We start from the raw sequence: 25,743 nt of genomic DNA, 5'->3' as shown, positions 1-25,743 counted from the left end.
ATTACTTTCAATGCCATTATTATTTCATCTAATATATACTGGATCCTTTTAAGTTACCTTGTCTGCATTAACTCCGTCCACTGTAAAGACAAATTATCGTGTAATTTGAGAATTGCATTCAGGAATTTAATAGGAGCAGGGAAGAAGCTGTTCTTGAATCTATTCGCACATGTATGAAAACTTTCATATATTCAGTCTTATGGAAAAGGGTGCAAGAAAAAGTAGCAGGGGTGAGAGCGTTCTTTGATTATACTGTTTGCTTTCCCAAGGCAAGGAGAAGTATACATGGATTCAGTGGATGGATGGCTGGTTTACGTTATGGACTGGGCTGTCTTTACACCATCCCTCTAAGCACTCCATCTCTTTCTTGCATTTGTTAGATTTCAATAATTAATCTAATCTAGTGTACAAATCCCATTCAGCACCAACATTTCCCATTCTCTTGGCTTGACAGAGATAATCCTCATCGAAGATCGTCATGACAAAGTGGATAACCTCGTACTTCATCTCCAAAAAAAAACGTCTGCGCTCTTTTTGCCCAGGGATCGGTCAGTCTGTATCAGCTTGGCGCCTCCTGGCATTCTCATCAGAACCCACATAGTTACGTGCCACTCACAATGCTGGATATCTTGCATTGTGTCCTCATAATCATTGACACAGCTTATGAATAACGACTGCACAAATGTTGTTCCTTATAATACCTTGCCTTTAATAATCGTCCAATAATAGAATGATAGTTTATGTATTCCATTTAGACTCACTCTGTGTTTTCTTCAAATTAATTAAATCTTAGTCAATGCTAGTATAATATCCGTCATCAATAAATCTTGAATTCACACGAGTATAGTTAATGCGGAGAAATCAGTAATGATAATGCATTCAGGCAGTTGGATTTTTTATCCAAAACAATCATGATCATGTCACAGAATAAACCGTTTCACAGAATGAATTCGAAGCTCACATCCAGGGTTTAGTCTATCACTGCCATTTCAGTTTGAACAGATCTGCTCTGTATTCTCAGATGAAACTGTAATCCATCTCAACTAAAAAAAATCATTTTAATTTACTCATGTGCAATTGATAACAGAACTTCAGTGATTTGAGTGAGTTGGCATCGAGTTACCGAGGAGCAGAAGATGGAAAATGATGGATTAAGAAGGCAAGCAGATATTTCGGCACTGTTGAACTCGATTGAGAACTTGAAAGGTAGATAGAACTGCAATTGTGGTACTATCTGATTCAAAACTAACGCTTCAAATCGCTGACATAGCATGGCCGCTTACACAGTTCACAAATGAACCAGCACGTAATGTCACAAATACCTCAATAAACGAGAACAGACGCCACATACAAATGCTTAGCAATTTGTATTGTCATCGAATCATACAAGATTATGCATGTACAGAGTCCATTTCAGTCGCAGCATCATTCTTCAATTCACAGGTAATGCCAAACATGGGTAGACACCCCGTAACATGACCTGAGGAATCCACTCGAGTTACTGAAACCACTATCAGTATGCACGAGCAGGATATTATACAGCACTGTGTTTCTCCCGTTTAACGAAACAGCCAATGCACAACCAAATACTGCAGAGAACGGAGAACATAGAACATTACAGTGTATCACAGGCCCTTCAGCCGACCTGATGAAAGCCATCTGGAGCCCATCTAAACTATCCTGTTCCAGTCTCTTCGAAGTGCCTATCCAATGACCATTTAAATACCCTTAAATTTGGAGAGTTTACTACTGTTGAAGACATTTTGTTCCGCGCCCCTACTACTCTCTGAGTAAAGTAACTACCTCTGATATCTTTTCTTTGTATTGCACTCCTCAATTTAAATCTACGTCTCCTAGTGCTAGCCATCGCCATCTCATTGTCCACCCTACGTAACCCTCTTTATTTTATATGTCTCAATTAAGACACCTCTCAAACTTCTTCTCTACAACAAAAACAGCCTCAAATCCCATCCCTGAACCTTTCCGATTAAGACCTTCCCTCCAGACCAGGACACATCCTTGTAAATCTCCTCTGAACCCTTTCCAAAGCTTCTACATCCTTCTCATAATTCGAAGAAAAGAACTGTACGCAATCCAAGTGTGGCTGCACAAGAGTTTTGCACAGCTGCTGCACGACCTAATTGTTCTGAAACTCAGTCCCTCTTCCAATAAAAGCTAATACACCGTATGCCTTCTTATCAAACCTATCAAACTGTGTGGCAACTTTCAACGATCTATGTACATGCACACCAAGAGCTTTCAGCTTTTCTACACTACCAAGAATCTTACAATTAGCCTAGTACTCTATATTCCTGTTACTCTTTCCAAAGTGAATCACCTCACACTTTGCTGCATTAAACTCCATTTGCCACCTCTCAATACAGCTGTGCAGCTTATCCATGTCCCTCTGGAAACTCCAACATCATTCCTCACTATCCACAACTCTACCAACCTTGGTCTATCTGAAAATTTGTGAACCAATCCTTCTATGTCCTCATCCAGGTAATTTATAAACATGACAAACAGCGGTGGACCTAAAACAGATCCTTGCGAACACCACTAGTAAATAGTGAATATTTCCCATCAACCACCACTCTCTGTTTTTTTCAATTCCAGATCAAAACCGCTAAATTACCCTCAATCCCATGCCATGTATTTTGTTTAATAGCCTGCCGTAAGGAACATTTTGAAAAGCCTTACTGATATAAATGTACCATATTATAGATATATTCCCACTCAGTGAGAGCCTAATGTACGGATACACAGAACAGACAATTGAAGATCAGCCGTCCAGTTACCAATGCAGCACGAACAGATATCACACCACATTGAACAGATCAATCCACGCACAGATATGCTCAACAGCATGGAAAAATGTCACATCGGAGAGCAAAGCAGAGTGTCGCAGTCGGAGATGCTATTTACTGAGAATAAGTATCTCACATCATAAAACAGCGACAAATGCTCAATGTTCAAAATTTCATCACATTTACGAACAGTGGGTCAGATGCATATTTTCACCAAAACAGGTTACCTGGGTGTGCTAACTCACACCTGACCACTGGTGTAGGCGTTCATGGTCATGTAGAAATTTCAGAACACTCCTTTGCACGCCTCCCTCGTAAGCTATTCGGAACATATATTTTACCAAAAATTTAGATCAAAATAGTCAATGTGAAGTTTGTGCCTTGGAGATTCGGAATGTTGCAAACGTTTTGTGAAAGACATTTTCCTCCCAATTTAAAATGGAGGACCTTTGGGAGAAGAGGCATTGCAGGTGCAGGAGAAACTCGACACCAACCTGTCAACTAATTCCTCAGATTGCTCCGTTGCCTTCACCTTATTGTGTGCAAAAGTTCTGCATGACACTTTAAATAAAAATAAATTTAAAAAATCTGTGGATCTTGTAAATGAGAAACAAAAGCAGAAATTGCTAGAAAGGCTCAACACATAACTTTTGCAAATTCGTCTGGTATATAATTGAGTTTTGTGTCAATTTAAGACTACAGAGAGTGGAAGATATATCGCAGACAAGAACATTGTAAACAGTCAGGTTGAAATACATGATCTTATGAAAACAGGTAAACCGGAAGAAATGACAGTCATCTGTAGGGGTGAGTGATTGGTTTGGATATTCTATTTGCGCAGTATGTCAAGTAAAAAAAAAACAACAAATGTTATCACAGGAAATGGCCAAAGAAATCACTGATGCAGATGAAGGACGAACCTAGGTTGTCGCCAGATGGAGGACAATGATTGTGGACTCTGCATTATTTGATTGTATGCTCATGTCTGAGTAGGCATTGGACATACACAAAAGAAAATAATAAAAGATTGTGAGAAAGAGTTATATGATATCGGTGTCAAAGTGGAATCAGAGTTCACATAATATCCGTGAGGGACAGCATGTAGCCTGCTCTGGATGAGGGCTCAAGCAAAGATTCTTGCAGAGATGCATCACAAAAACTGGAGACGAGGATTGCAGGTCACTACAGTTGAATACTTGGCAGGACTGGTTAAATGAGGGTAAGAGTAATTTGGATGACAGATTGGTGTACTAAACAAGTTGGCATCATATCCATTTTCGTCATTTCTTTGCACAACGCAATACCCAATTGGCTATGTATAATGGAGGAGTGCTGCCAAAAACGGCACGGATAAGTGTGGCTTATTCAGAGGAAATCCGGGTGCATGTGAAGTTCTGCACGTGTAAACAAGTTTCAGTGTTGGCGTTTTAAAACGAATGTCACACACACTTCAATCAAGGTCTAAATCATCTTTCTGAAAGGACTATACATGCCAACCAAGAATAAGTAAGTCAAAAAATTTTCATTCTGCATTTATTTCAATTTTAGGAGCCACATACAGACTTTAACACGGTTTCCCGTTCCTTTAGAAGCGGGGTGGAACGTTTCAAGCGATCTTCGGAACGATTACACTCACAAGACAAAGTTTTCATTGCATTTCAGCTTCTAAGCTAAAGTTTACTTTACTTAGAGATACAATTTGTAATAGTAGACATTTACTGTTTTACAAAAGTGTTCACTGATCAGAAATGTGATTGTTGCGTGCAATGAATTGAAAATGATAGATTTGTTTGCTTAAACAGTTATCGCCATAACAACATGAACATACCTACAGAAAAATAAATAATCAATCACTGCAATTATGTGCAGGATTTAACAATGTCACTCAGTACGACTGATACATTAACTGATGTCGGTTTACCGTGAGATTTATTTGTACTCCTGATTAACTCCCGGCTGAGGGATGGGTGTCCCACTAAGCAGGTGTAAGTGGTGTCACTGTTCCATTCCGCCGCCGTGACTGTCAACCTGCTGGTCATGAAGTTGGAACCATTCCCCTTCTCACTATCTACATGCGTCCGGTACCCGGTATCCAAAAGGGTGTCATTGGCCATCCAGCCAATGTAGATCTCAGCTGGGTAAAAGCTGGTGGCTACACACATCAGGGTCGCTGAATCCTCAGTGTCAATCTCGTCCGTCGATGGATGCAGGAGATAAACCTGAGGTGGATGCATTTCGCTGTCTGCAAAGAGAGTGACATTTATTGAACTGAGACAGACATTTGTCTGCATCACAATTACTTTGTTAGTAGTGCATATGGTTAATAAAATAGTTCCTATCTGTAAGACTGTGTACATGTCTCTGAATGCTACAGCATTTCACGTCACTTGCTTTAATGGTTTAAATCTGGGAGCCAATCATATATTTTGCAAGGACTACTGTTCATGGGATGCAAACATTTGCAGTAAAGCAGCAGTCATGGTTTTTGGACTTGCAAGGAAGCATCACAGTGCGTTAACAGGCCATTCGGCACGTAAAGTCCATACCCAACCTTTAAAGAACATCCCTCCAAGGCCCGTCCCCAATCCCATTCACGAAAACACATTTCCCATGGCCAGTCCATCTAACCTGCACATCTTTGGACTGTGGACGAAAACTGGAGCATGCAAAGGAAGACACGCAGGCATTGGGAGGATGGGAAAACTTCGCACAGACAGCGCCTGCGTTGGAATTCAACCTGGGTCTTGGCGTTGTGAGACAGCAGTGCAAACCAGTGAGCCACCTTGCCACTGCGGATTCCTGACCATTTAATGTAACACATTAAAGATTTGACAGGATGTTTTTACATTGGACTAACTTTTAAGTCAAGATTATCTCGTAGTAACATAAACTACCATTTTTGGAAAGAGACATAGTGGACTGGAAAGGTTTACCCTATTGTTCTCTCCATAGATTCTGCCAGTCCTGCTCAGTTTCTACAAACTTCTTTTTCATGTCAGATTTCGGAAGTCGGTTCTAATTTGTACTTATTGCAGTATTATCGCCACTTACCAATTGTCTTCTTGATGGAGGCTTCCACTGGAGTTGATAATTCACTGTTTTCTACCAGACAAACATACTTGGCACCGCTGTCCCACTCTGATGCCATGATTTTTAGTTTGCTTACAATTGTGAATTTACTTCCGTTCCAATTAGGATTTTCTGTTTCGACTCCTTTAGTTATCTCAGCCCCGTTCACTTGCCAGAAAACGTTGATGCTTCCAAAGTTGTTGTAAACGATTTCACAAACAATGGTCGCTGTTTTCTGTGTCCAAATCTCTTCAAACGAAGGTTTCAGTAGATTAACAGAAATGTCTGTCTGATGGCAATCATCTGGAAAGGGAAGGGAATATACGTTTTAAGGCTGCAATATCGAAATCAATTCCAAAATACTGCAAGTGTTGGGGAATAATGTTATTTACTGCGATCTGTTACCTGTTTTCCCTGATAGATTCTGCTCAGTTAATTAGATGCTGTGCCCTCCTGTTCGTGAAGGTTGCATTCGCCCTGAATGTTATGGATGCATCTTCACTAATATTTATGATGTATTCTTGCACAATTTGGAAATTGATCTGTTTTGCGTATACTGAGGCTGAATTGTCTCCGTTCGAGTGCTGCACACTTTCGCCTATTGCAGTTACTTATGCCAGAAGGTAGTTACTGCTGAATGACTGCATTTGTAAGAATCCAATACCCAACAAGCAAAAACGTATCGTAAGTATCCCATGTTCAAAAGTTAAAATTATTTGCACTGTATCCGATCAACTAATGGAGACATTCAGCTGGCATAAACCTGCATTTTGATTGATTGTGTCATTTAAAGTGACTTTTCTGTCCTAGTTCCTCGGCAGAGTCTTTTTATTTTAAAAAAGAAAGATATTTACTTAATAATTCAGGTCCAGTCAATGGAGCTCTGAAAATACTTTTTTAAAAAAAACAAATAGTTATTCTTTGAAGAGTGTGAAGTGAGAAAACCTAAAGTATTGTGAGCACGCATCTTTCACAGCTCAACTCTGCTACTGGGAACAGCCAAACCTAACAGTTTTCAGAAAGGTGATAACCTTAAACGTATGCATAAAACAGGAGAAAGCCTACTTTTAGATTTCTTAAAGAAAAATGGTCGCTCTTAATACAAAAACATTTATTTCCGTTATGCATTCCGGAAAATACAAATCAAAGCAAGGTTCCTAAGTGTTCTGATTGTATTGTTAGCTTAAAATTAGTACCTTTTCTACATTCGAAGAACCAGTTATCTCTGAAAGTTGTAATACCTCTTCGGAGGACTGATTTTCCGTGTCTACCGTCCAGTTCTCATGGCATAATTTTATTTTGTATGCACACTGTAACGCTTGTGCAGTTCTTCAATTTTGCCAGTGCCTCTCAGTTTATCTGCCCGGGAGAATATTGCAGATGCTACTCTTCTATTGATTTGCATTCCAAACTCTTAAGTCTAAATACTTCCGTGTCTTCTGGATGTCCTGAGTTAGTCTCTGTCACTAAATCTCTATTAAACCTAGCAGACTACTAACATGAATTTGTCGATTGGCAACCTGTGATCAGTCGCATTATATAATTATATCTTCACTAAATACGTCGGTCATATTTTACGTTACAAGATCTGTTCCATCAGAGTCTTGGTGATAGTTGCTTTGTCAAAACGTTTCAGTCATAAAATTAAGTGACACAGTATGTAGACAGGTCAACAAGGGGAGATGCCAGATTGGATTTGGTACTGGGTAATGAACATGGTTCGGTGTTAGATTTGGAGGTAGATGAGCCCTCGGCGATAGTGAACATAATTCGGTTATGTTTATAATAAGAATGGACAGGGCTAGGTATATACCGCGGGGAAAGAGGTAAAACTGGGGGAAAGGCAGTGATCAGGCAAGATTTAGACTGAATAGGATGTGGAATGAAACAACAGGGGATGGACACACTTGAATTGTGTAGATTATTCAAGAAACAACTACTGCGGGTTCTTGATAAGTATATACCTATCAGGCAGTGAGGTAGTTGTCGAGGGAGGGAGCTATGGTTTATAAAGAAGTTGAAGCTCTTGTCAAGAGGAAGAAGAAGGCTTATGTAAGGGGTATCACCAGAAGACTGGAGGATAGCAAAGTTTGCTCCCTCGTTTATGAAGGGAAGTCGGGACAGCCCTGGTAATTTAAAGCCAGTGAGCCATACGTCGATTGTGGGCAAGGTTACGGAAAATGTTATGAGATAGGATTTATAGATATCTGGAAAGGAATTATTTGATTAGGTAGAGTCAATACCGTTTTGTGAAGGGTCGGTCGTGCCTCACTAAACTTATTGAGTTCTTTGAGAAGGTGAAAAAATATATGGATGAAAGTAAAGCGGTTGGTGTGGGGTATATGCACTTCAGTTAAGAGTTTGATAATGTTCCACACGGTGGGTTATTGCATAATACACAGAGATTCGGGATTGAAGTTGATTTCGCAGTTTGGATCAGAAATTGGTTAGCTGAAAGAAGACAGTGGGTAGTGGTTAATGGGAAAGGTTCATTCTGGAGCTCAGTTACTAGTGGTCTCAAGGATCTGGGAGAACTGCTGTCTGTCATTTTTAGAAATGATCTGGATGTGGACAGAGAAGGGTGGGTTAGTAAATTTGCGGACGACACTAAGTGAAGCAGAGATGTGGATAGTGCCAAAGGATGCTGTGGGTGACAGAGGACCTTAGATAAGATGCAGAGCTGGTCGGAGAAGTGGCAAATGGAGTTTATTGTGGAAAGGGGTGAAGGACTTCACTTTGGAAAAGGTAACAGGAACGCAGAGTACTAGGCTAATGGTAAAATTCTTGGCAGTGTAAATGGAGAGAGAGATCTCAGTGTCCTAGTGCATCAATCCCTGAAAGTTGCCACCCAGGTTGATAGGGTTGTTAAGAAGGCCTATGGTATGTTGGCGTTTATTGGTCGGGGGGGTTGAGATTTGGAGCCACGAGGCCATGCTTCTGTTGGATGAGACACTGGTAAGGCCGCACCTGGAGTATTGCATACAGTTCTGTTCACCACATTATTGGAAGAATATGGAAGCTTTGGAAAGGGTTCCTTGGAGAATTACTAGGATGTTGCCTGTTATGGAAGGACGGTCTTACCGGGAAGGTCTGAGGGAACTGAGGTTGTTTTCGGTGGAGTGAAGAAAGTTGATTTAATAAAGATGTGTAAAATAATGAAAGGATTAGGTAGGGTGTACAGTGAGAACCATTTTCCTCTGATGGAAAAGGCTAACGCGAGGAGACACAGCTTTACATTGAGAGATGATAGATTTACGACAGATATTAGGAGTAGTTTCTTTCACTTCGAGAGTAGTAAGGGTGTGGACCGGCCTGCCTGCAACAGTGGTAGACTCAGCGACGTAAAGGGCATTTAAATGGGCATGCAAATGGATAATAATGGAACAGTGTAAGATAGACGGGCATCAGATTATTTTCACAGGTCGGCGCAACATCAAGGGCCGAAGGGCTTGTACTGCCTGGTAGCGTTCTATGTTCTCGGGGGGCGGGTGACAACGGAATTGCGAGGAATAAAACTAATCAAAATGAAATTAATCATGCCCTCGCGTTTGAAACAGAAATCGGAGGTTTATCAATGACATTTTAAAGTAAGCAATTTCAGAATTTCCCGTGTACCACTGAGATGATTTTAACAGGGACACCATTGCATCAAAGTTCTGAAGTGAAATCTCTCACAGTTTCACATGGATATCATCCATTACTGTGGAGAGGAACATTGAATTTCATATTGATAAAGAAACGGTATTGGTATGAAAGCTAACTTGACTGATCAGTCTTCATGAATTAGCAAGAGAAAATTTAGATAGCATATGTATAACACTCACATTCGCCGTTGCCATTTGCAGGAGTGCAAGTAAATTTATTTTAGCAAGACTCCTCAGATGGCTGACAAAGCAAAGTGACTGTATGCTACTCATATAAGTCTCCTCCAGTGTAATATTCAAAGAATGATCTGCAGAGTTAAATCAACGCATGGCCTTCCAGTAGTTTGCTATTGGTAAGTGAATGACCAGAGGTTTGTCGCAGCCGTTAATCTATTCCCTTGCTCACAGACCAGTGTACCAGAGATCAGTGTTGCAAACTTGATGTATTGCTTCTCATTTCTTTAAGGTCATGAACGGGTTTTATACCGCCCACACCACAATCTGGTGAGATCCAGGAGCTCAGCAGGCAGCGAGAACTAAACCCGGTTCAGTAATTTGCATGACTTATTCTCGTGAATAAAATAATTATTTGTCTGTTCATGCGACGTCCAAGGGAAGAAACTGAAGAAGAGAATCATTGAAATGTACAAATCAATTCATGTGCATTAGTTCCACTTAGGGAGAAATGGTTTCATTTCTATTTACCTTTTAGTTGACTTTCAGGAACCACTCTTTTTAGACCAAAAGGAGAAGCATGAAGTAGTGACTGATGCACACAAGACACAAAAATCATGTCGCCACAATCTTCCTCTGACCACCATTCATTTTTGTCTAAAGTTAACACGCCTTCAAGTGTTAATCGTGCAATGAAGCTCTTTTCTTAATATAAAAGTTTTCTTAACCTATTTTTTCTCGTCAAATTGTTCAGATTGCTCAATACACAACTCTGGAATTGGGGAAAGTAAACGCGGGCCTCTTGGTCCAGGGTACAGACACTACCAATGCTCCACAAGAGGGCCCCTCCATTCTTTACACCAGCAGTTTTCGCACTGATTAAATCCACGCATTTGTTGTATATTATTGCTTCTCCTGTCTACCTATTGCCAGTGTGCGGTGTGTTAAAGCTGTTTCATTCCAAGAAGTCTTGCTGGAACCTTGGAATGTTTGGTTAAGATTTCATATTCTGTTGATATTTAGCACAAAGCGTTAATGTTGAAAATGTTTGCTTAAACATTGTCCTTATCTTTCGGGCACCTGATGATCCTTTTTACAATGGAATGTGAAGGTGGATGCGAGGCAGTACAGGTGTGTTTATCTCCGCTCTTCCAGTCCACTACAGGTAAAACGAGGAGGCTCCATGCACTTAAGGTCAGGTCCTGCTCCAAAGCAGTGGGGAAACTGATGATGATTGCGCTGACAGAAGTTCCGTCTTTCTCCCAGAAAACGTGTATTTTGTTGCTTTATTGCTTCGACTGTCATAGAATTACAGACAATTTTAATCTTTGCTCGTTAATAAAGTGACATATACAAATATATATTTTTTGTTACCAACCTCTTGCCATTCCTGTTTTGATACTGCAATCGCTGATTGATCATGCTTTGCGGAGCATGTGTACTCTACCCCACCCTGCCACTCTTCCACGCTGCTGGTCAAGCGGCTGATGGTCAGATATTAGTTTTCATTTGCTGTTTCAGTTTGAACGCCTTCATTCCGCACCTTTTCATTCACCATCCAAGAGATTACCACCGCAGTGGAAACTGTAGAATGCACTTCGCAAATCAGAGTGGCACTTTTATTGATCCAGGTTTCTTCAACCAATGGATCTCTTAGTAATACCGCAATCTCTGTCGCTGTGAAGTCAGAGATACAGTTTCTGGCCCATGTTCCAACAGCAATGTAACCGGGTTACATTGCATCATAACGTGTGTAAGCTAATAGAATTAAGAAAGAGAGCAAGCAAAAAGGACTGCGAGAGAAAATTTTCGGGTAATGAAGGGATTGATGTGGGTCCATGCAGTGAGCAGTACGGAAATAAACAGAGAAACAATCAGCAGAAATGCAAGATAGATGGAAAGACCGGGAGACAGATGCAGAGACAGGCAATCTGCGACAGTCAGGTAGAATTATAGACACATAAAGCTAGTGAATGAGAGCTTGAGATGACAGAGCAAAGAAGATAGTCAGAGAGGGAGGGAGAGGGTCAGATAGTACTAAGGGAACGAAGACAAGAAATGGATGCTTAGATACCGACAGGTGCAAACAGTAAAAGAAGGAAAAGGAGCAGCAGTGTTTGTTGTTTGATTCACGAATGGTGATTACGATCTGCAGAAATAGAAAGATAGAAATATAAATAATTCCGAGAAATTGAGAAGCAGGGAAACCGGACATAGACATTTTGTCAGTGAAGAGAAAGGTGAAGTGCCAGAACGAGAGCGATCAGATGAAGCAGAGACAGACTGATAGATGGATAAAGACAGAAAGAAACTGACAGGAATAAAAAAGAGTGAGATACCAAGGCAGACAGGAAGAAACAGAGAAAATTTGCCACATCAGAAGGGTCGATGCATTTTAAGCACAGAAGACCATTGAGATCTTTACCCCTGATAGGTCATTTAAACTCCTGTCCAAATGCCGAACTACATGAGAAATATTTCAAATAAACATATAGTTGTATGTTTGTTGTTTCTGTCGATTCCCATCCAATAACAAATTTATGCCTCTGTTTCACCAGACATCTCTGTCTCTCCCCTTAGCTTCTCTGAATATCGGCCTACCAATTCATTCTTTCTACAATTGCGTGGTAGCACATAGCAGTAGAAAACACTAAATCTTCACTAGTGTCAACAGGGGAAATACAGATTGTTGCAGCTGTTCCTTTCTGATTAAGTGTATGCATTGACAAGGCGATTTTGCTGCTTTGGATTGACTTGGTAAATTAGCCAATGCGTAGGACTATCTTGACTTGGTAAATTGGCCAAAGAGTTATCAATACTGAGAATATCTAAAAAAAGTTTGTCTAAATTTGTCATTTGAGAATATTGATAATTAATATCTCCCATTCTGTTAATTTCTTCACAATGTCTATATATCTGTCTCATTTCCTCTGTCTTCTTCCAAGGCCTTTGCTTATTTCCAACAGACTTAAACCGAGCAGAGGGAAATAATTTCAGATGTTATGCTCCACTATTTTTTGAAGAGTGGCTTTAGATACCTGGGTCATTTGCAACCATTTTCGCTGTAGCATTACTCTGGACAACAAACTGCCTTTGATATCACTCACTGCAACTATTTCAAGACTGTTTCACCTTCAGAAATAAACCAACATAATAATATTCCATCTGGTATAATATTTATTATGGAAGTGATTATGATTACGAATGTGAGTTTTTGAGTTTGTTTAATTTTCTTACCCGATGCTGAACTAATTTCTTTTCTGAGGTTACTGTTGGTTTCAGAATGGGAAACGTGACAACTGTATATAGAACCACTGCTCCATTCCTGCATGGGCACTTTAAGCCAACTTGTAGAGCTAAAATCAGCGGTCGTTGTTGTCATTGGAGGCGTGGTTGTGAAGCCAGAATTTATAGCATTTCCATTCTTCTGCCAGGTCACTGCAATTGTTTCGGGATAATATCCGCTGATTACACAAACCAGCTGCAGAAATCCGTTTACTCTCTGTTCTTCAGTTGCAGAGTAGAGTAGACTGATGACTGGTGGAGAAGGCTGCGCGCCTGAAATTACAAATTAAGACTTATTCTCATGTGTATAGATTTTTCGATTATTTCTGTGAAATCCTGTACAATCTATTTCTCTCAAATATTACAAAAAATCATATTATTGTCTGAGAATACCGTTTTGCTAAAAGAGGCTACTCTCAATGTTGGCGTCATATTTAACATTGAGGTGAGCTCCAAACTAGATAGACTGACTGAGGTTAAAAAAAGCAGAAAGAAATCTTTCAATCGAATTTGTCCACGCTGACCGGTTTTCTAAAATTGAACTTGTCCCATTCAGAGTCTTAGTATCATTGACAACAAGGAAAAAGACGTTTCGGTCCAACTCGTCCATGTGGATCAGGTATCCTAAATTAGTCTTGTTTAAGATGCAGTTTAAATATTGTAATTTTAACAACTTCCAGCATTTCATCAGGCAGCTCGTTCCATAAACACAACATGCTCAGTGAGAAACAATTGTCATTTAGGAGCCTTTCATATCTTTCCCATCCCACACCGTCTAGCTTTGGACTCCCCAACCCAGGGGCAAAGACATTATGTGTATGGCATGAGTGAAATTATGCCACTCATAATTTTATAAACCTCTGAAGGCTCACAAATCAGCCTCTGACAATCCACAGAAAATAACCCCAGCCTATTCAGTCTCTTCTGTAGCTCAAACACTTAAGGTAAAAACATTGACTGCAGATGCTGGAAACCAGATTCTGGATTAGTGGTGATGGAAAAGCACACCAATTCAGGCAGCATCCGAGAAAAGTCAAATCGACGTTTCCGGCAAAGGTCCTTCATCCTGATGAAGGGTCTTTGCCCGAAAAAACAATGATACTGCTCCTCAGATGCTGCCTGAACTGCTGTGCTTTTCCAGCACCACTAATCCAACTCAAACCCTTAAGCTTTGACAACCTAATTGTAAATCTTTTCTGAAGTCTTTCAAGCTTCAGAACGTCCTTCTCAAAGTAGCGAGACCAGAACTACATAGAGTATTCCAATAGTGATCTAACCAATGTTCCGTACTGCCGCAACATGACCTCCCAATTCTTATACTCGGCACACGGACGAAAAAAGCAATGCATTCCAAGCGCCTTCTTCATTTGCTGATATTTGGTCCATATTCTACAAACACTTACTGTTCATGTAGCTTCTCAATCTCTTCTAAATGTTGTAACTGTACAATTTCTAGCGCTTTCTCTGGCAGTTCTTTCCATATATACACCGTCTTCTGTGCGAAAAACCTGACCCTCAGTTCCTTTAAAATCTTTTCCCTTTCAGCTTAATCGTCTGAGATCTCGTCTAGATTTTAACTCCACTCTCTAGGGAAAATACTTTTGATATTTCCCTTTTACATGGTTTTCATGATTTTATAAACCTACAAATGGTCGCCTCCTGACTTTCCCGTTATGAACACATATTTTTACATCTAACTTCACCGTGTTTCTGATGCTCAGCTTATCGATTTGTTCAAACATTAAGTCATAAATCTGCGCAATCTAGAAAATATATCCCTGGCTAATCTCCCATTTTCTAACTTTGGGGCTAAGCCTCGCCTTCTACCAGTGTCTTAATCTCTGGCCAAATAACTAGCCATGATCATCTGTCTGCTTTGTGATCACAAAGTTGCCATGTCAATCATCCCTCGATTTCAGTATTCCCTTCCTTATCTTCAAGTTCTCAATGGCTTCTCTCAATTACTGCTCTAAAATTTCCTCGAGCTCAAATCATCTGAGAAATAAATATTGATGTACTGGCCTCTGGAGAATTCCTGATTTTAACTATTTCAAACTTAATCGCTGTACTTCCTGCCTCCGAGATTCGAGGTTCTGTAATACTCCTCCATCAATATCTCGTATTCTCATCCCCTCTTTTTATTCTTTGTGGACTTTTTAAATTATGCCTTGCTAATTAAAAAATAGACATTTCTCGAAATATTAATGATTTATTGCCAATAATTTGTTTTAACAAGGCAATTTGATCTCACATAATTATTGGGATTTAATTTTGTACAAGGTTTTCTAAAGGAAAGTGTCATTTTGGTTTTGGTAAGGCAACAGAAGTGTATTTTTACATCGAAGAGTGAAGATATCTGGAGGCCTTGTTCATATCGTAGTGAGAGCAAGATTGCTCCTTACTGAAGTAGAAACTCAAACAAATCGAAACATGGAAACATAGAAGAGAGGGACAGGAGGAAGCCATTCGGCCGTTCTAGCCTGCTCCGTCATTCCTTAGTAGCCTCATCCCGCTTTCTACCCATAACTTTTCATATCAGTCGGTCGAAGTGCGATATCTCACCACCTCTTGATTACATTAAATGCTTTGTTATCAACTACTGCCTGTGGTAATGAGTTCCACAGGCTCACCACTCTTTGGGTGAAGAAATGTCTACTCTTTTCTGTTCTCAATGGTCCAACTTGAACCCTCACACTGTGACCCTGGTTCTTGCAAACAGGTTTTAGACGTTGGCAGCACGCATAGATTAATTCGCCATCTTCGGACTATGATTTTCTATCACTGTTGTCAGAGGATCATCGGGGAGTAGAAATGAACAGTTAACAACTATTACACGGAGGAAACCATATTCCTACGTCCCAAAATCTCATGCGTTTCCTAAAATTAGTTTTCAAAATGTTTTGCGCCTTGCTGTTGTACAATGTACACAGTGACATTTTGTGAGCATCGCTCCTTTTGGACCAAAGTTCCTTGAACCTAAAATCCAACTCGATCGTAAAAGATATCACTTAATATCCCCCTTTATTCAGACATTTATTTTGTTTTCAACAAATCCCTTATGTTCCCAATACACACAAATGGGCTTCTTTCCATTCAGGTTTTGATTGAACCTCATAAATTTAAAGCGTTCCTGTCAGGGAAAGAGATGACATTTTCTTTTCCCCTAAAAATAACCTATTGCCACCAAAGCAACCATCTGACCAAACTGTTCACAAGCAGGGATTTATCTTTTTGTGAGCATCAGACTGCTTAATACAGCCATCAGGACGACCACATGCTTGTTACTGCAAACCACCTCCTGTTTCGACAATGCCTCAGCTGACCTGTGACTTTAAATAACTTTGAATTTGACTTTGCATTGACTTATTTTGTCATGTGTGCAGAGGCACAGTGAAAAACTTTGTCTTCCGTGCAATACAGACAGACCCCAGAGTTAAGTAGCATAGATAAGTATATAATCGGTAAACAGGGGCAAAAACAAAAGCACAGCTACAGGCGAATGTTCAGGTTTTGTGAGTCCATTCAGTACTCTAACAACAGCAGGGTAGAAACTGTGTTGAAAACGGCTGGTGCGTGTTTTTAGGCTTCTGTACTTTCTCCCCGATGGTAGCTTTTGTAGAAAAGCATTGTCAATGTAGGATGGATCTTTGAGAATGCTGGCTACCTTTTCTTGACAGCGAGGCTGGTTCCTGCAGGAACTTCCAAGCTCTTCAAAGTTAGCTTAGAGTATTCCACCATTATCCACGCTGGGATCACATCTTCAAATTCTTAAAAGTAAATCTAATCTGAATTCTGCAGCCAGATCCTAAATTGCACTTCTTGTTCACCCATCAAAGTATTATCTCAAAGCTAGACAATACTTTTGAATTAAATTTCTCTTCTATATGTTCAGATTCAGCCACGGCCCCATTCTTACTATTACAACGGCCGGAGATAAACATGCTCTTAGCTTTTTATACTTGTCCACTGCTGACTTCTAATTAATCCCCAATGTCAATCACAAATCAGCAGTCACATCATACATCACACGAGAAAATATCGCTTGTGAATTTTTTTAATGAAATAATGCACCACAGGAGCAGCTATCACCCACTTACTAAATATCGAGTTGATTACATTCTTTTTTCATTTTACACATGAGCACTCTCTCATGATCTCCAGCAAGCACACTGTCAAAAAAGGCATCACTTTAATGGAAAATTAGATATTAACATGTTGAAATATCTTCCATGGCAATGACTATCTTGGTAACACCATACACCTGCATAATAATTTGTCCACCTGCAATTGACGAGCTCATGCATGTGTTTATGTCCTCTCAATCATGCTGTGTGAAAACTGCAGTTTTCTGACACTTTCTGACAAGTATCATAGATACATTAGTTTAAATTGACATTAACAACATCCACGCTCATATTCAGAACATGCTAAGGCCAAGAGATTATAAAGCTGTTCTTGGCCTTCACCATTATCGTTCCTGTAAGATGACATGGATTATATGCGTTAAATGATATAGAAAAGACGGAGGAGGGGGCAATGATCCCGTACAAGTGTAACAGTTCATTCACAATGCTATTTGCATAACAGAAAGAGGTGTAGCAGAGTCATATCAAACTGGAAGCACATTCTGTCTCTGTCTCTCAACAAATGCTGCCAGAATGGTTGAGTGTCTTCAGAATTTGGTCTTCTTATTTTATGAAAGGGAAAGAGGTGACACCATTTGAGGAAAGAAGCCCGTGGAATGGGTTTGAATGAAGTTGAGAAATCACCAGTTCAAGATTTTAATTTTGAGAGTGGTGTTTGGGTCACCCTTGTGTAACTGGATGATAGGGGAAGCATAAAGAAAGACGTTATGAGTGCTTACACAGAAAATCAGTAATCATTATGCGAGATATTATTTGTAAAATAACTGTGGATGTCAGATGTATAACGACAGCCCACGCATGGAGCTTGTACAAAGAGTTTGGAATAGTTCATTCAAATCGCACGATTTTGACGTGTATTGAGCCTCCTTCAATGAAGGAATGAGATAGAATTTATTCATTATGAAATTGTGAAGGCCCCCCACCTCAGGGATCAGGAACATTAACATAATTGCATTTTATATTCAAATTGAGAGAGAAAACATGATTTTTTACAAAAGGAGCTTATGAAGACACGAAATCGGAGCTTACCGAAGTGAATTGGAAAATCAGATGGAGGAGAATTCAATCGTAATATAGTGGCAGGTAAGAAAGGAGACATTTCAGATCAAATAAATAAGTGCATTTGAAAGAGTAAGGAGTATTCCAAGGTTCGGACCTGCTATCTGTGATTTAAGATAATGTCAAAATTAAGCAAAATGGTTGCAATTGTGAATAAGCAAAATGCTAGGTCAGAGCATTACAATTTACAGAAACAAAACATCTGAAAATTAGTAACTACTGAACCATCAGATTATGATAGGAAGCTAACCAGGGAGTAAAAACAGAGAGTACGAGTTCCTTTAAGTACACCTGCATTTTGAAAACAAAATATTCACCAATTGAGTATTGTTCATGTACAAACTGAATGTAAGCAAATCATGTTGCAAAATAAAGGAGACAGGAAATGAACAGAATACTTATTTTGCCTTAGTTTTCACGGCAGAGAATACAAACAACACCCCAGAATCAGAAATGAATCGGCAAGTGAAATGAAAGATGAAAGCTGGGGAATGACATGTAGCGGAGAAACAGTACTGAGTAAATAGTTGCAGCTGCGCCTCAACACCTGCCAGTCCCCTCGTGACATCATCTTTGCACCCGAACAGAAAATGCGAGTGAAATAACTAACGTTTTGTGTTTACTGTTGCATCTCATCCCCACTGCTGGAAAGGTCCTTTACATTGCAAGATATCAAATTTAATAAGTTTATCAAAACATTTTAAGATAGCGAACAAGAAGTGACACAAACCAGTATTCAGAACTGTCAGAACGATATATTAGAGGGTATTCGAAATACGTTTCAGCTGGATAAGTTCAAAAGCTCATGGCTTTAGGAAAGGGAATTCTTATTTGAGAAATCTAGATAAAGGGGTTTTAGTGGTTGCACTGTTTGCTGATTTTCTAAAGACAGTAAATAACATGTTCCATCAAAGCTGATTGTAGTTAATGAAAGACGGAGGGGGTGGAAGACTGAAGTGGACAGGAGAATAGCTGGGTAACTGAAAGTGACAGTAGGTCTGCAGGAATAATCCTAAGGTTGCTAAGCCTTGTGCCAGAGGGACCGATGTAGGAGTTACAACTATTGGAAATTGATGTCTTGGATAAAAAGGGACATGTCCTTTTTCCAAATTTGCTGAACTCTCAAAAATTAAAAGGGGCTTTAAGTCATTAGAGGGCACAGTTAAAATACAAAAATATCGTGATAGGTGTGAGTAAGAATACGAAAAATGATGTGTTTTATGGGGATTTGCTGAAGAAGATGAACATTTGGCAAGAGGAATAGAAAAGAACAATCACAATGGTACAACTCTAAGCTGCAGAATGACCACTGTGTCTTTATGGATAGATCGTTTGACGTTAGTACACATGGCCAGCAAATAATTAAGAAAACGAAAACAATGATGTTATTTATCAAAAGGGGAATAGGACACGAATGCATTGAAGTTATTTATTTTTCATATAAATCAGATTCAGATCAGGTTACAACTGGAGCGCAGTGTCTCATATTGGTCATCTCATTTACAGGGGAAAGTGAGGACTGCAGATGCTGGAGATCAGAGCTTAAAAATGTGTTGCTGGAAAAGCGCAGCAGGTCAGGCAGCATCAAAGAAACAGGAGAATCGACGTTTCGGGCATTCCGGAAGAAGGGCTTATGCCGGAAACGTCGATTCTCCTGTTCCTTTGATGCTGCCTGATCTGCTGCGCTTTTCCAGCAACACATTTTTAAGCATCTCATTTACAGGAAATGTAAATGTACCAGAGGCAATTCAGGACAAGGGTTACGTGACAATCCTCTGGCATAAACTGGCTGCCTTACAAGGAATGGTTTCACAGCCCTCCTGGCCGAATTTATACTTGGATGCTATATTTATACTTTGAGTTGGCATTGATAAGGTCCTGAACATATACTGTAAAGCAAATGAAGTCAGCATATGTTTACAATACAGGGTAAACCCCTCTGCAAATTTAAACCACCCACACAGAAATGGTTCACCTCGTGCTGTAATCTGTTAAAATTCGAGAGGCAATGAACTATCTCAGAGGTCATTATTTAAAGTTAAAATGAACAACGTTCTTCTTTAAGTTCAACAATAAATATTAAAACCAACAACTATTTACAACTACTTCCTCTGAAACCTATGTCTTAACTCCCGCTCTACTATACTAGTCCGATAAAAAAAATTAGGATTTACAAAATAAAAATCACGTTTCAAATATCAGTCAGATTCGTCAATTCTTCTTTGTAGATTTTCCTCCAGGTCGGCATCGATGTCCTGCTGCGCAAATTCGCCACATACATGAATCGTTCAGAGAACCCTTCAGCTAGCAGTCTTAATTTGTTGGCCTTTGGTAGTTCTCACACTAAATGTTCAAAATGTCACGTTTTATACACCAAAACATCGGGTCGTTTCATTGGTTTTAATATTATCAAAATGCTAAATTCAAATTTGATTGGATTTTAGTATCTTGGAGCATAATTTAAACTGATTGGCTGAGTTTGAATTTGATTTTCTTTCACAGCAAATCAGCTACAGCAATTTGTTTCAACCCAGTGTTACATGTATACCGTTTCAGGACACTCTGCGCTTTCGGTTAGTCTTTGTTAGCTTTTCAACTCTCTTAAAGTTACAGTACACCTCAACACCTTCATAGCAATGCAATTTCTCAGTAATATGAAATACGACAAAGAAAATACAGAGTTTATGATTCCTTTGAAGTAGAGGAGACTGCAACTGATTTTATGAAATTACATGTCGGATTGGAGGACGGACTTGGCCTAATTTGCCAATAATTACAATAAAATCACTAAATCATTCTGAAGAATGCAGTCACGTTTATGCCATATTTTATAGGGCAGAGGGCATTTGTACCCTAAATTTGCTGGGGTTAAAATAAATGCTGCCTCAGCTGGCGAAGCCCACATCCCATTTTAAAAAAAAATCAATTAAAACTGGTAAAGATGAAACATGCGGCATTCCAAGCATTGATGGAAAGGAAAGGAATTTCCACAAAATAATGGAAACTTGAGAGACACTGATTAATATTTCATGATAATAACGTCGAAAAGGGCTCTTTAAATACTAACAGATGTGTTAATGAAATAACAAGTTGGAAGCAGTGAGACTAACTAGCTGACAAATAAGCAATAATGTAGGTATCAAGTTCATATTGCTGGGCAGTTTTGAATATAACAGGTATTCTTCTTGTGTAAATTCGACTGACATAGACAGTATACCATTGTCTTATTCACTGTTTTCAGTGAGAGAAAAGAACTATCAAATTGACCCCGAACATCCCTGCCATCCATTTAAGGGAAATACATTTGAAGCTCAATTTTCATCATTTAAGCATTCCATAAAATGTTCAGAGGAACTATTACATAAATGAACCAAAGTAACGTACATACAAAAGTAATATCAGTCGTCGTGTTGTTCAAGCTGGAAGGGAAACAATTGTTTTGATAAAGTTCCAAGGCGTGAACAATTTTCATGAAGCCAAATGACTGTCTCACTGCAGCCTTTCGTCTGTCCTACTGGAAAGATTCCTACCGACAATTTATTGTTCTATTTTGAAGATGAAATACTTGAACCTCCGAATTTTGTTTCATAACCATATGCGCCTATTATTTCCCTTCAGCTACACAGATTATCAGATCAAACTGGTAACACACTAATGCTTGGGGCAGCAGGACTGATATGTTCGAGAGACTGAATTCGGTATGGTCATATTCACAGGAGAGCAAAAGGAAAAAGACAACTCTAATAGGTGTCCATAATATTGTAACAAGTTAAATCTCTTCACCCAGAGGGTAGTGGATTGGTGTAGTTCTCGGTCAGAGAAAGCTGTTGAGGCTGAAACATTGTTTGTTTTTGAGATCGTTTCAAAAATAGTTCTTAGGGCGAAATGGATTAAGCAGTATTGGAGAAAGCAGGTACAGACAATTGAGTTGATTGATCCATCGTGATCGTACTGAGTGTTGGAGCCTGGTCTCCTGCTACTCCCATTTTCTCAGTTTCCATGCTTAATATAGAATGTTAATCGTCACGATCATGTCATTTGCTAATCTGTCCAGCTGATCTGATTTCCTCCAACATACTTTCCCTTATGTGAAGGTGGAAAGCCGTTATTTGCTTAGATCATCCCATTCAGATTTGATTTTAGGTCAAATTTTAACGACTGTTTTTGCCATATGTCAAAGCCTTTTGCAGGCAAAAAATAGAGTCTAATGGATCTGGCTGAGGAGAGGTTTCAGAAGTAGAACAAGTGATCTCTGTATTTGTAAATGTAGTCCTATTAACGTATAAGTCAAAATGAATTGTATTGTGATTGTAAATCAGAAAAGGAAATATTAATATTTGGGAAGTTTTTAACCATTATAGTGAAACATGACAAGGCATAAAAATTAGCTTTCCATGAGCATGAAAGACAGCGAGTAAATTAATTATATTTCCATGATGTAACTGCTCCCAATTCCATCTCATTCAAAGAGATAGAGCTATTTTCTGGAAATCTACCAATACACTGTCAACATTGCAGTGGAGGTTCTATTTACTTTTCAATTACAAGTGAAAGTGTTTGTGTCAGGGCACACTATTCTATGCATCCTCTAGATGTACTAAAATCGTTTCCTACGTTTTTACATTACTCTGCGAATGCGTAAATTGTAGAAGTTTTTGCTTAGTGGAGTGAATGTTTCCTGTGGGATTGCTACCAATGCGAAGCCAGGGTTTGTTTTGTCGTTGTGAAGGTGATGACGTTGGACTGAATGGGCAATGTTAGAAGTAACATGGCACCAGCTTACAGTCAAACGAGTTTTTTGAAATCACAATCTTTGTCAGCGTTGCCCCTTCCTAACGTGAAGCCTGGCTTCTGACCTGTTTTTAAATTAAGTGTTGTCAATTACTAACCACTTATGGGGGTTTCCACTCAGATTGCCTGCACTAATACTAACCTGTCCAAGCATATGACAGCAAGTTGACTGCATTACAAAAACAATGCCATCGTGTACACATCAACTCTGTTTGGTATGAAGGCAAACGATTCTAAGTAGACAGGTACCATGATGTGTTTAAAATAATTCAATCAGATAACAATGAGTGTAATCAGTAAGTCAAAGACTAAACTATTCTACTCTAGCAGTAAACATTGAATCGATGGGCGCCACGGTTTCCATTTTAAATTCAAACTAACAGTTCACACTACAAATACAATGATTTCAAAGTTCTCGAATATTCGATACAATCTTAAACACAACAAACTTCAAATCACATGGTCATGTATCGAGGAGAGCAGATTTCCAGCAATCTGATTTCATGCTGAATTGCAGTAAAATTACACTCTGCTGATTATCTGAAATTGGACCCTATTGTAATCAGCGCACAACAAATCTACATTTTGTGCAACTGGAACACATGAACTTCAACTCCTAGCAACCATTAGTATGAAGCCCATATTTAGCGAGCTACTGTTTTTCAAGTTTCAAAAGCGGACGTCCTACTTGCTGCTTTTGTCATAATGCTAAAGTAATCGATATTATTTTACATAATAAGGCTTGTCTTTTGAAACATATTAATTTTGGATACAATCCAAAAACAATAAGGTTAGATGAAAGCTTTCCTCAATTCAAACTTGTATTAATTGTTCCGATTGGAAATCTTGTATATTTATGTCACACAAATATGTCTTTCAACAGCCTCCCATCCTGGGCAGTTTCCTTTGTTAACCGCCTGATTCCATCATCTACTCAAATACGCATCTTATGTTGTCTGTGCCAAGCATGTTAAATATTTAAATATTGGCTTGTTCCCAGCTATATTACACGTTTATATTTATATAATTACATAAACTTACTCAAACAAAATCTGCAAAGGTGTTTGAAATCTAAGACACATCAACTACAGCACGCACAAATTGTTCATGACAAAATGTTTTGCATCTCAAGTTGGACAGTTCTACCTCTTTTAGAAATCATTCTTTATAACTTCTCAGCATACTCATAGCGATAAGTAGAAAGAGGGGCACTTACCATCAGGTTTCACAGTCAGAATGGTGCCGCTTCCTTCACTCCATGTACACATTGTTTCACATCAGCACAATAAATCACTTGTTGTAAATATCACCGAAACCTTTCAAAAGTTCCAGGATATTGATTGATCGATATCAAGTATGATGCAAGTCATTCCCTTTATATTTTTTTCCCAGTCAACGTTTATAATTCTCAACCACTTGTCAAATACTTATTGATATTGGTGTGTGGCTATGATGTTAACATTCACGTAATAATCAATGAAAAAAGTATGAAAATCTGTGTATCGGAGTTTCTAGGCCCTAACAGTTGCAAGAAACCTTTAAGCATGAGGTATTAAAGCATGCAAGTAATACTTCACATGGAGAGTGGATTCAGATGTGGGAAGACATTTCTGCATTCCTGTAATCACTGATTATTCAATGTGGTATTGCATGTTACATAGCCGCTCTCACAGTGATACATCCCAGTGCAAAAATAAATGCTCGCTCGTAACTCTAAGTTATGTAACAGCACTGAATATACAAGTGCACTTTCTCTAAATTTCTCTGCTGAATATTGATAACAATCATTTAGAACCTGCCTCCTAGCATTCCATATCATAAATGGTGACCTCAAAATGAACTTTGAGTGTTGAAACGGCAAACCAAATCCAATTTACTTCACAGAAGATTTGATGGTGTTTTTGAATGGTGGAAGATCGAGGTTGATCACTGTGATCAAAACATGCTCCACACTGATAAGTGCCACTGTCTTCAACTCTGAGATCAGTAATTCGCAGTGAAAAGGAATTTGAACCCTTGTTCACTGTTTCAGCGTACCGACCGCCAATCGACATGCTCTCCTTGTTTGTTGCGCCCAATTTTGTTAGATACCAGTACGTGCTATAAAATGCATAGCTCGGATCTCTTAGGACGCAGTTGATGGTCAGTGATTCGGTTGCCCCCCTTATTATCGTTTTCGGTGTTTGGTCCACCCAACCAGTAAAGACATCTGGATGAAGAAAAAATATATTTAATACATGCCATTTATCTATCAAAAGGAGAGTTTCAGAGAACGACATTTCAATAATATAAACACGGTCTTTATAGGAGTAGTATCTATGAGAAACAGTACTTACTTGGTAACCAGGCTAAAAGGCACGAAAACAAGAAATTATTCATTGTTTATGCACCAACAGACAGAACTTTATATGCAGCCAAGGCTGGATTTCAATACCACCTGTTCTGTGAAGCAGTGTGTATCGGAGCACCGACTTTATAAACCTCGTGAGATTGTGTTTATTTGCATGGTGTGGAACGAAAGACCAATCACGATTATTCAAACTCACGGATTGTGATGGGCTGAGCTTTGCGCCGAATAACCATATTCACATCATGGAAATCTGCGTCAATTTAGAATGGAGAGATTAGCAGCATGTGCTTAATTTCCTTGAGTTTTAACTTGGTGACATTTTCATTTCATTTCTGGGAAAACCTCTCAAGTTCTAACAGCGAATTCCTGAACAAAGTGGCACACTTAATTAATTAAGACTGAAAGCCCACATACGGTGA

At 39.2% G+C, this 25,743-nt stretch overlaps 1 gene segment (V, D, J or C); it reads right to left on the bottom strand.

Annotated features, from left to right (window-relative positions):
* Window positions 1-4,332: 4,332 nt before the first annotated feature.
* LOC122543620 lies at window positions 4,333-24,994 on the bottom strand (the record flags this gene model as incomplete). The annotated part of the segment is given in 6 exon segments: window positions 4,333-5,049; window positions 5,859-6,179; window positions 12,932-13,252; window positions 24,191-24,237; window positions 24,621-24,641; window positions 24,915-24,994. Coding segments are annotated over 6 exon segments (1,173 nt in total), but the record flags the coding sequence as incomplete, so codon positions are not given.
* Window positions 24,995-25,743: the final 749 nt, after the last annotated feature.

Source organism: Chiloscyllium plagiosum, chromosome 44, assembly GCF_004010195.1.
Source record: "Chiloscyllium plagiosum isolate BGI_BamShark_2017 chromosome 44, ASM401019v2, whole genome shotgun sequence".
NCBI lineage: Eukaryota > Metazoa > Chordata > Chondrichthyes > Orectolobiformes > Hemiscylliidae > Chiloscyllium > Chiloscyllium plagiosum.
This window is presented reverse-complemented; position numbering and strand designations above follow the sequence as displayed.